The sequence below is a fragment of the Apostichopus japonicus genome, chromosome 17, assembly GCF_037975245.1.
Source record: "Apostichopus japonicus isolate 1M-3 chromosome 17, ASM3797524v1, whole genome shotgun sequence".
NCBI lineage: Eukaryota > Metazoa > Echinodermata > Holothuroidea > Aspidochirotida > Stichopodidae > Apostichopus > Apostichopus japonicus.
Genome location: NC_092577.1, coordinates 8,210,465 through 8,222,721, shown reverse-complemented (window position 1 = coordinate 8,222,721; position 12,257 = coordinate 8,210,465). Strand labels below are relative to the sequence as shown.

The window sequence follows — 12,257 nt, the reverse complement described above, 5'->3', positions numbered from 1 at the left end:
CCATTACTAATGTAAAAGAGAATTTGACATAATTTGACCTCCATGCTTTATGCATAAGACATTTCGTTGTTTACATTAGCATCCCGCGGTATACTGCGCAATTTCCACGGACCGTACGGTGCACGATGGCTTGCGATGCAATAACCGATGCTTGCTTATATGGTATTGACTTTGACATGGTGAACGCGCGCTTTGCGCGCGAAAAAATTTAGGTTATATTTTTCGGGCAAGTCGTTACAGCCCCCCAAATCAAATTGGGTTCCTATGACTACACACATCGACAGTTTTGAAGCTGTTCAACCTGGAACCGCCATTTTCATGCTCACTGATATGATGTCATATCTGCTGTTTGCTTTACAAATTCGAACAGGCGCGTAGCGAAAAATTTGCCAAGGGGCGGGCGAAGCCTGTAGGCAAACTATCTAAGCGTAGCGCCACCACGAGTTGGCGCTAAGCGTACAAGAAAATTTTGGCCGAAAATGCCTCCCAGATCGCTGGAAATGACACTTCCCATGCCTTCTGAGTTGCATCTAAGCATTTTCTATTTTGAAATTACTAGCGATATCATAAAAAAAAATATATACTCGGGGGGGGGGCGTCCGCCCTCTTCCCGAAATGCGTCATGTTCCCCGACGACTCCTTCGAGTTCGAGACCAGCCACAGTTGGTTTCATAGCACAATTGTTTAAGGCGTTCATACACACACGCGTTATGATAGACCATATATAGTATATATAGATACATTAGTGAGAGAGAAAAAATGGAAACGTCAAAAATGGAGTTAGGGTAGGGTGCGGCGCAAGCCCCTTCCGAAATCCTCGATCCGTCACTGGCTACCCGGCCATGTGTATATAATAGGGATCAGCGCTGTAATGATGTCACTGTTCCCCTTTCTCTTCCCTTGGCGTTTTTTTTTTCTTTTACACCCTCCTTTTCTCCTTTTTTCTCTCTTTCTTCTTTTTCTTTTCCCTTCCTTTCTCTCCTCCTCCTCTTTTCCCCCCTCTTTTTTCCCTTTTTCTTCTCTTTTTTTTCTCTCCTCTTTTTCTTACCGGAAGGGGCGCGCGCCCCCAACACCCCCTGGATACGCGCCTGCTATGTATTTCATACAGTGATTAATTGTAACATATTGACACGATCAACGTAACTCATACATTATTATCAGAGATTTCTTATAGCGCTTCTGTGCTCGATATCTTGCTGCGTAGCAGCAACGTTTTTGAAGTACTAGAAATAACTCACTTGTCCGAAACAAATATAATGTGTGTGTTAACTACAAATATATATAGCGCTAATATCGATATCCGTATTCATTACACCCATTCTCTTTTAAAATATAATGTTTCCCTTTATGCTATCTACTAAGCGACTCAGTTGAAGATAAGTGACAACGTGCAGTTTGTAAACTACGTTTATATCAAACTATAGCGTACACGAATTTACAAACTGTGTTTCATAGACATGGCAAATAATTTATCACAGCATGAACACAAGTTCTGGCCGAATAGAAGTGGAATAAAACGAATATGATACATAAAATAATAAAGTTGTAAGTACGTTGTGACTAATCCGAAATGTTTCAAGTTTGTAAATCTGTTGTAAATATTTATTTTAGAAGGCGCTCGACATTTTCCTTAGATCAGTCTCTTCGCGGAAGTTCTTTCGGAAATACTTCCGTGGCTCCTTTAATCTTACCTTTTTGTTGTTAGTGGTGAATTTTTCTTCCGCCGAGATTAAACTAATGGGGGCTGTTACGAGCATTAAAACTACTGTTATTGGCAAATATAATATGATAGTGTCATATATCCACGAACCAGCTTTAGGAAAGAATAAATTCTTTCCTATGACCTATATTCTATGACATATATTCAGGAAAGAATATATTCTTTCGTGATGACCTATAGATCATCATTATTTGATTCCAGATTCCAGAGAGTCAGCTCACGCATTCACAGCAACGAGGCTCAAAGTGATCAGTATACACGGTATATGGCCCTGGTTTTCCATGGTTTTGTTTGGGTTTGGCGACACCAGTTTTCACTTTAATTATCTTAGTGAATGTGTCGGCTAAGGAAAGGGGCCTTACGTAGAGGAATTACCCTCTCGCATTTACAACTTCTACCTCATTACGGGTGCTTAGTTGCAAAATGATGTTATACAGGAGAAGACAATGATCAAAATCGTTCACTTTCTTTTCTACGCCTCTGCGTCATCATACAGGTTCACCCTGCGTGTTCGAATGCTTGTGAGTGTTGTGCATTTATGACATCGTGTTATTTTTAAGTATAGTCTTGTAAACTGTACAGAAAACGCACGTTATGACCAACAGTCTGAACTCTATTAGGACCTATATGACAGCACCCTTGGATAGGACGCTGGAGAGGCCCATTGAAAAAAAAAGTGGCAAACGAAAGTAAATAGCCATGATATATACATTACTGGATAGAATAATTGTGTTTACAGTACGGCGTAATCTGCCCCTAATCAAGTTTCCACCATTAGTCAGCACACTAAGCAAATAACGACATTAATCCGAATAAATTGACATTGATTCAATAATTAACACTTTTAGTAAGCGTTCCGTGGGTACTAAGACACTAACTAATAAACAGTATGTTTATGAGAAATGAATGTCATAAAGAATCAATAACTCTAAGAGAATCTGAGTGAGCCAATGAGACCCCGCGGATAAATAAAATAATAACGGGAAGTACTTCTGTTTTCATCTTTTCTAATAAAAACGAACGATCATAATCTGCCTATTGTGGAATGTTTATTGGTGAACTACGTGAACTATTCCTGTTCACTGCCTCCTTATACAGGGGCTTCGGAAGATGATTCGATTCAGAGGGGGGGGGGGGCGGATCGCAGATATTGAAAGCAGTGGGACATATAACGCTAAGATTATGTCTAAGGTAACATAACGGAAGGAGTGGGTGACAGGCATCGGGTCAGTTGGGTATGTGACATTCATTTAAAGAGAAACACCGCCAACATGCATCTTGTAGAGAAAATAATCTATGTGGATATCGTACCACAAATTTCAATAAATAAGGTCTTAGAACAAAAGAGTACTTTTCAATAATATTTGTCATAGATTTCTCAACAAAATCGCACTTTTTAACTCAAAGGGCACTTTTATATTACAACATTTGTAAGGGTACTTTTAATTAAAAATAGCATTTCTTATTTTAGGAACCAATCTCAACGTTACCCTGGTTGTATCGATGAGCAGACGAAGTAAATAACAGAACAAGATTCACAATACTGGTTGTTGTTATTGTGTGATGTAGATAATCTTCAGTACGATCAATATGTAAAAGAGATACGCTAAGTAATGTAAGTACAGAGAAGATTAGCAAATTAGAGGCAAGCAGAGTAGGTTTAGGTTCTTAAGAAATTAACATTCAATTAAGACCAATCATCCAATTTACTGAAAATGTATTATAACAGAGTATGTTTATCGATATGCATAACAATATATAAAGGACTGAAAATTCCAAAGCTTTACCTTAAACATTTCAATTATGGGGTTTAATTACCATAAAAAGTGGACATCATTGGCAAGAAAAGTAGATTTGATGGTCATCCATATACACCTTTTACACTTGGATTCAACTACTTCCCTCATACATGTCTCCTCTTTGACACATCATATCTACTTGAGCACATTCTCATCGTCTACTACCGCGATTGTGTACTTGAGCGAATTATCAGTCACTCCATACACCATATAACACATTTGCATATTGGACGTTTGCAATAAGGGAGAGGGCGAATAAAATAGTACCAAATTAAGAAATATCTCAAATTGCTACAGCTTCCGCGGCTTTGTCCCCTGCACCCTATTGGTGCTTTCAAATTCATTTCAGTAAAACGAAATTCCTCTTTGAAATCTTTTTTTTTTTTTTTGGCTATAAAATGACTTTAGATATGTGAACTGTGAAACTGGTGCAGCTGAAGTCCCAATCAGACCCCCTAGAGCTTAGAATACATTCGGGAGAAATTTAGTGCCTCTCTCTACATGTGTTTCCTTGCTTAAAACTCGATACGAGTTTCGACATATCCAGATGGGCTAAGGACAGGGAAAGCCCCGTCCCCTTCCTCTCCCACACACAAACATTTGAGGGAACGCAACCGGGGTTGGCAAAAAGGAAAATCGGCAAGGAAAAGTAAATAACCATGGCATATATGATACTAGATAGGCTGCTTGTGTTAATCGTATGGCATGGTCTGCTTCTTATCCGGTTTACCCTCATTAGCTACACTATGCATAGATCGATATTTCTCTGAACAAGATACATTTTAATTCGACTTTCGGCTTGTCATCTCAAATATAAACAACACCTCATTTGAGTCACTGATATAGTGATACCAGCGTATATATGCCGTCTAGATACGTACAATTGTATATTTTAATTGTTTTTCATCGTAATTATATAACGCACCATGGACACAGGCTGGGGCCTCATAATCATATTGTGCGTGCGCTAGGGAGAAATATATGGGGTTATAAAAATATGGGATTTGTGACCAGCGCAAACAGGGGACCCGGTAGCGAGCTTTTTTCCAAACAGTTTTGCAATTATGTGTAAAAAGTCTATCACGATTGGTCGGAAAAGTTACATCATCACCATTGTAATCTTGACTTTGAGGTTAACGAAATGTATTCGTTGCAACGAAGATATACCCGTCATATATTTACTGTGTTTATTCAATAGTTTCCTCTATATATGATTTAGCACAATGAAGATACATATAATTCAACAGTTCAGTTTTGGAAGTTAAGCCTTGATTATTCGCGTACCATTTTCCAAATTTTAGACAGTCCTAACCTAGTCGCGCAGTTCACTCACGTATTGTACCGATTCAAACTATTGCTGTTGTCACGTTTAGCTGATATTCATTAAAGACTCGTGAACTCTCGTCTTGAAGTTGATCTTATGGGGGGGGGGGGTGGTCAGTTGGTAGATTGTTGCAATCATTCGGTGAGATGTGGACTCGGGCTATGGTTGTATCATCACCTCTCACTTTACATTTTAAGTATGTATCAGTGAAACATTGCGTTGAGGGTTACTTATATCGACCTGCTTTATAGCCTTAATATACATCAGAATGCACAATTGTATGTATATATTTTCTTGATGGCTGTAACTATTACTTCGTTCTTCCGTTCATTTCCATCATGTCCTGCTGAAGTTAATCAACGACGGAGAACTGACCGGGGCGATCAATATGAACAAAGCAAAATAGTATTTGTTGCTAGAACGGACACCTAATCACGGACACTTGTAATCCTAATATTACTTGTTAAATCCTGCTCTATAGCTCATGATATCTACGCTCTCTTTTGTCAAATTGTGTATAATTTCTTTCCTTTTTTATATTTGTGTACTAAACAGTGGTTTACGTTCTTTTCATTTTCGTAAAGCAAGACATATTCAGAGTTGGGCATCAACGCTTGTAGTTTCATTTACACAGTTTGCGTACTTAACAGGCATATTCCGCACATAGGACAAAATACATCGGAAACTTACAATGTTTGCGTATTAATTAAAGTAACAGAGAGCAATGCATATACATACAGCAGGTACCTTTGAACGGCTGATTGACAGAATAAACACAACAAGGGATAATTACCAGATATGAATTATATCATCAAGTAAAGTCTTTGATAGTGTAAACTATTAACGACAAACTTTGAAACCAGATACAACTAAAGGCTGATTCCTACCGATATCTATTTAGCGTCCAGGATCGTATGTTCGAACGTCACATGACCTACACGACGCCATCTTGTCGATTGGATGTTCTTCATTCCTGTTCCCGTATGTTCTTCTTTCATGATTTGCATATGTTATTAAAGGATTAAAGGATTCTGGACTTAAATTCTACTATGGATGATAAACCCACGTTGCGATGATCGTACTGGTAAGTAACGTACAGGAGACAGTAATGGTGTGCAGCTATGTATGTACTGATATACTAAACACATCATTAATAAAACAGGCTATGTACTGATATACTGAAAACTTCATTCATAACACAGGCAATGTTAAAGTTAAAGTTCAATTCATAAGATTTATAACCCATGTCTGTATGATCATATTTCAATGTCGATTTAATATTTCATTAATTTTAAGAGAAGAATTTTAAGCTCGTGTTAGTCAAACTCTTATTATGTAAATCCTGGTTATTTAATAGTTCATTCATGCAGCTACAACATATCTCTTCCAATCAGAACATGTGCTATCCTTTCACTTAATTGCTGTCAGATCAGATCATAAATATACTAACAGTGAGTCCTGTCGAAACAGAAATGTAGAATTGTAATACTTTCATAGCAGGACTTGCGCCTTTAGGCTTAGGTCCAACTTAAATGAATGAATCGAGATGGAAATCATTTAATAGATTCCTCAAGGTATAAGCTTATTTTCAGCTAACAATTATATGCATGAGAGAGATGTATTTGTCTTACTTTCTATCCGTATGGAAAATGGAGTAAATCATGTGGGAAGAATATGGACCATTGGATCAGTTTATACATAAATCTAGTGGGAAGTTCATGGAACATGGTATGTTAGGCATATATGTGGGAAGTAAAAAGAACATTGAATAAGTTAAAATAGGCTTACCCGGTGGGAATGTGGTTCTTGTCACTAAAAACCAAGATGGAACATAACAGTATTCTTAAACTCTACAAACATCCTAATAATTAGGAAGAATGGTGAAACAAAAGAATAAGCAGATTAAGTTTAAGAATTTAACTGATATTTTACATTGTTTGCTTTATATGATAGCAATTACGTAACTGAAAATTTTGCTATATCAGGGTGACCAGGACGATGCATGGTAAAGGCAATTTTACTAAAATTATTAGAAAAATATAATTAATGAGAGATTCAAACTAAATTTAGCTGATAAAGGAACCGTTACAATTATTTTCCTCTGCCCGGGTCTCAGTCGTGCCGCTTAGAGCAGCAGTTTAACTTAGGCTGACAAGTTTAACCTGGTAGGCTAATACTTTACACAAGAGTGTGTATTGATAACAGTGTGTCATTTTACTCTCTAATTTCATCAAATAAAGGTTACTAAAGGAATAATTACTCAATTTGATTCGATCCTCAACGTTAATATTTCGTTACGTGCGCGCTTTGTATTGCTGCATTAAACACATCGAAGACCAAATTGGAAAATGGTTCAAAAAAGAAAACCTCACTTTTTGCAATAAACCTTGACTATAGTCAAACGTATGACGTACAATTTTATCTAATGTAACTATCGATTAGCATCGATAAAATAATACAAATTAACTCAAAAAGATTCTTTAACATGCAAATGAATAACCGTTTTATCTGCGATTAAGAGAGAGCCTCGCAATAATTGTGAAGCCAGCGATCTAAACTGACGACCTCTAGATGACATTCTTATAGGATATCACGAATATTGATAACAAAACAAAAAGTTGGATTTTTTTCAGGGCGGGTTAATATTAGATTAATTCAAAGGTCGAGGTTTTGTGTAAACAATAAACAGTAAATAAGAGATACGGAGAGATTTACTTTGATGTAATCTTTGTCGAGCCTGAGACCTGTTGGTAAAGTGACTGGTTCTGCTGACTTAAGAATTATACATTGATTTATGATAATTTGTTCAGTTAGTTTTAACCAAGCATTCTGTATCAATATATATTCAACAGATCATCGCTTTGATAGATAATTATGCATAATATCACTCAACGGAAAAGAAAAGTGAAGACCCAAGTTTATCCCGCCAAACAGTCACGAAAGTTGTTGTGACGTCATAATCGATGGAGCGCCTTACAGTGCAAGGTTTGTTGTAATAATATAGTTTTGTATAAGTAACTTAAGCATAAGGAAGCTGACGTTTAAAATAAACATTGATAAGGATTTAAGCCTCATCATTGCAATTACTTTTACAGTGTATCATCGGGAGTTCAACGTGAATGTTTTCATTGTTTTGTTTCTACCTTATTAATTTGACCTAACCGATTGGAATTGTTATGTGTCGATATGAACGCATAGAAGCCGACATAAAAATTGCATATTACTCCGATTTTACTAGTATAATTTTTTCGTTCACAGCGACTTCAAACAGATTGGCCACCGTAAGTTTTTCCAGTATATATATAATCTTTTTTGACCGAAAAGTAATGTTTACAAACCAAATTTGGCCATTTTTTTTTCTAGACAAAAAAGCCATACTCATCAGTTCTCTGAAGAGCAGGTATAAACTACAATATGACGCAATCCAGCCCATACCGTACATCAAGGACAGACTATATTGTGTTGACAAGGTATTTGTTGAGGGCGGTACAGAGATCTACATTGTTGAAGGAGCGAGGAAGGAGAAAGAAGGACCATGGGTACGTGTGGGCTCGTACAAAGATATCTTCACAGACCCTCGTATGAACGCCAAACGGCGCATCATAGAAGCAGAAGCCGGGTATGGTAAGTCAACAGTGACCCTACAGCTCGCCTATGATTGGTGCAACGGTGTAAAGGATTCACCCTTTAAAGACGTAGAGATTCTAATTCTTCTCCGGTTGAGGCAGCTGAACAGCAAGATATCTATATATCAAGCAATTAAACTGTTCTTAGCACCAAACGATCCTCGAATCAAATCTTCTGATATTAAAAATATCATTGAGAGTTGTTCCTCTGTTAAGGTACTCCTGGACGGGTATGATGAGTTTCCTGATAGGGATGGTGCTACCGGAAGTGACGTTGGACGTATCATTACCAGCAATCTGTTTGGGAATATTGACGTTACTCTGACAACCAGATATCTTCCGAAGAGCTATGATAAATCAAACACAAAATATGTTAGATTAGTTGGCTTTGACGAAAAAGCACGTGAACAGTACATTCGCAAGGCTGTTACTGGGGAAGACGAAGAAAGTGTTGATAAAATTAAGCACGATTTGAAAGCAAACCCGATTTTGGATGACCTATGTCAAGTACCTCTCCTATTTGCAATGTTTTCTCACATGACCCACGAAAAGACACATTTTCAGAAATTTAAGTCAGTTACCGGTTTCTTTCGCTACATGATTAAATGTTTCCATAGTCACAAGAGAAACAAATCACTGGACCAACACGCAAAGGAACACATGAGCGAACATGAAAGTGAACACGAAGAACTGAGTAAAGTAGCATTTGAAGGTCTCTGCGGTGAAAACAAACAGCTATCATGGCGTAAGGATGGACTCTGTACACGACTAGGTCAAGGGTTTTGTCAACATTATATTGCAGTTGGTATCTTGGTAGAGGAAGAAGTGTCTGCTGAGACAAACGAACATATTTCTACTGCAGACATACAGACCAGGACTGACTTAAGGTTCTACCATCAACTATTCTGTGAATGGTTTGCGTGTTTTAGACTGGTAGAAGTTGCAGCTGCTACAGGAAATGTATCTGAGCTGAAGAATGTTCTTGATAAAGTGGATCCATTTAATCTTCAGTACCTCTATCGATTCACCTGTGGGATTAGCCCAGCTGTTGGGAAGAGAATAATAGAATACTTGAAGAGCAGGAAAGACGGTGATAAGTTTGCCATCCTCTGCATTCTGGAACAAACTGGTGAGGTAGATGGAATCAAGGACACCGTCAGGGATCTGTGTTCAAGTCATGTGTACATCAATGGAAAGTCATACAGTAGACTTCTACAGAGATCTACCATACAGCTACTGGAGATTGGTGCCAGATATGACGTAAGTATTAATAATAAATTAATATTTTACTCGTTTCATAGATTGGGTTGTTAGACATTTTAGCCGAATGTCATTGTAGCTTTGACACATATTCAATTAGAGTAAACACACTCTGACAAATGAAAACCAAACGTAAGATTCCTAATAGCATATTTCCTGCTCTCTTCACGTGATGGAATTATGGTGGAAATGTGTGCTGAATATATAATGTATAGAACAGTAAAGAGAAATACCAACATAACATTAACAACAATACCAAATACTTCCTTTTACCAGCAGGGCGTTGTCACTTAGTAAATGACAGATCGTTAGTTTAAAATGATACGAAAAACATCGTATTTGAAGCACTGAGTGTTCTAATTCATGCAGTTATTTGACCTATTTTACAGGTTTCTGTTAAGTTTTGTTTCCAATTCCACCAATCATAACGAAATTTACGAAATATAAGGTGACAAGGGAGGGATCGAACAAGGCAACAATATGTTAAATAATGTTTCTGTCCATTTCTTGAAAGCTAAATAAATACTGTGAATTGTGTGATATAAGTAAGTTTAAGTTCATGATTAAAGTAACACATTGCGAAGTTTGAGTATTACATCCATATTCAGGTTCTTATCGCCGTTACAAGTGAAATTTGTAAATAATTTCAATTAGCCCCCCCCCTTCCCCTCGCCCCACGAAGATAACATATCATGTTGTATTGGCTCAGGTGTTCGTTACCACTGCAGGTACAAAATATATACATATATTATACATACAGGCTGCATTTGCAGCAGACCAAATCTTGGAATATCACTCATTTTACCATACTCCTCAATCTTTTTTTCAGCTCTTATTTATATTTATGTAATGGTTTATTCTACTTATTGCACATCCTCAAAGTGTTTGTCTGGTCAACATGCTTGGTGTTACTCTCGTGAACAAAAGTGACATATTATGTTAAATTTGTCTTGTTCTATAAAGGTGGATGATGGTAACACCAGATTGTTAGAAATAGTTGGAAGAAGACCCATTATACCATTGTAATCAATACAGAGGAATTACATATAGGCAGAGTGGTAGTTGAGGTTGGGTGGGACCCTTAGTTAATATATTAATCTATTCCTTTTATAAGATAAATAGAATTTGAAATGTTTACAGAATGAGATATAGCATTACTATTATATCTAAGATAGACTATACTATACTATTTTTATTATCATGTATTAATAAGTTTTGAAATATGACTCGATCTTTGATATTAGGAACAAAGTTTAAGACGAAGAATTAAACAAAATTAAATACTTTGATCTGCAGAGCCATGTAAACAATTTTATCAATCAAGAACAAATTAAGATTCAACCATAACAGTACCAGATATGTAGAAGACCACCAAAGCAGTCAATAAAATCGAAGGTCCATTACACCCTAGCAATCCCTACCTATAGACAGTGGAGGAGAAGGAATGTTTCATTCAGAATAAACAACCGTTTTTTAATAGCTTCGTATTGCAAAGTGATGTGAGAAGTCATTCAATTTTAAAGATTAGCACGTTTTTTCTAAATTTCCATTAAGTATTTTGACCCATTACAAACAAAGTAGGCCCACATAACGTCATTCGGTCAGACCACATAATATAATAGGTAAAGGTAAAACTAACTAAGAAACCATTTGGCAAAATAAGTAGAGCATTGCCATTCATTATTATTCTAATATATTAATATATTAGGTTACAGCAGTAAATTATATTATTTTTATCCTTAAACGATGAAGTACGGTAACAACGGATAGCTATCAAATGTACTGCTTAACGTTCCTTTTTTTAGCTGATTTTAAGCTAAAATAACTACACTCTTAAAACGACCTAGTCATTTTTCCGACCAGAAAGTCTAGTCAAAATAGTTTTAACTAGAAAAGGGTCGGCTTGATTAGATATTCTCGTTACGGTCACTCTGATCATAGTTAATTTAACCAGTTTCGGATCATATCAGCTAACAAGTGACAAGGTATCCATAGTTACAGCTGAGTTTGCGCATTGCCTGTGGAATTCAGACGTTTGTCTTTGACATTCTTTGCGGCGCGCAACCACTGCTCTAGACTACTACACTAAGATGGACAAAAACGAGGACCATTTTGTTTAAAAAACACTTACGAAATTGGGGTTAACAAAATACATCGACGCATTTAAAGGTGAGTGCTACAATATGCTATAAAATGTGCTTAGTATCCTGCAAAGGCAACATTCTGTCAACGTCCGTTCGTTCATGCAATGAGGATAGCCGGTATAACGTACACCCGTTGAAGTCATGTAGACTAGGCTTAACGTTACTATTACTAGGTAACATCAGTTCAAATTGTGTGCATTTTGTTCCAGGGTGTGTTTAGGCTACTGTCGTTTGGTTTACTAACGCACTAAGTGCCTACGCTGTCCGGCTCGGCCTAAGTTATAACTTATAGTTATATCTAGGCCTAGTAAGTAGTAGGGTGCTCCAAAATTTCGTGAATTGAAGCCACGGATTTAATTGTAACCTCACGGCTCTTTTACCTTA

The 12,257-nt window shown here is 36.9% G+C and overlaps 1 protein-coding gene across 4 annotated transcripts in view; it reads left to right on the top strand.

Annotated features, from left to right (window-relative positions):
- Window positions 1-12,257, top strand: part of LOC139985116 (uncharacterized) — a 364,233-nt gene that overhangs the window by 314,051 nt on the left and 37,925 nt on the right. For 2 of the 4 annotated variants that reach the window (XM_071999318.1, XM_071999319.1), the window contains exon 3: window positions 8,207-9,729. In XM_071999318.1, coding sequence (XP_071855419.1) covers window positions 8,207-9,729 — 1,523 coding nt within the window. Of the gene's footprint in view, window positions 1-7,695; window positions 7,829-8,101; window positions 9,730-12,257 lie in introns of all 4 variants that reach the window. The other 2 variants (XM_071999320.1, XM_071999317.1) reach the window with 2 other exon arrangements.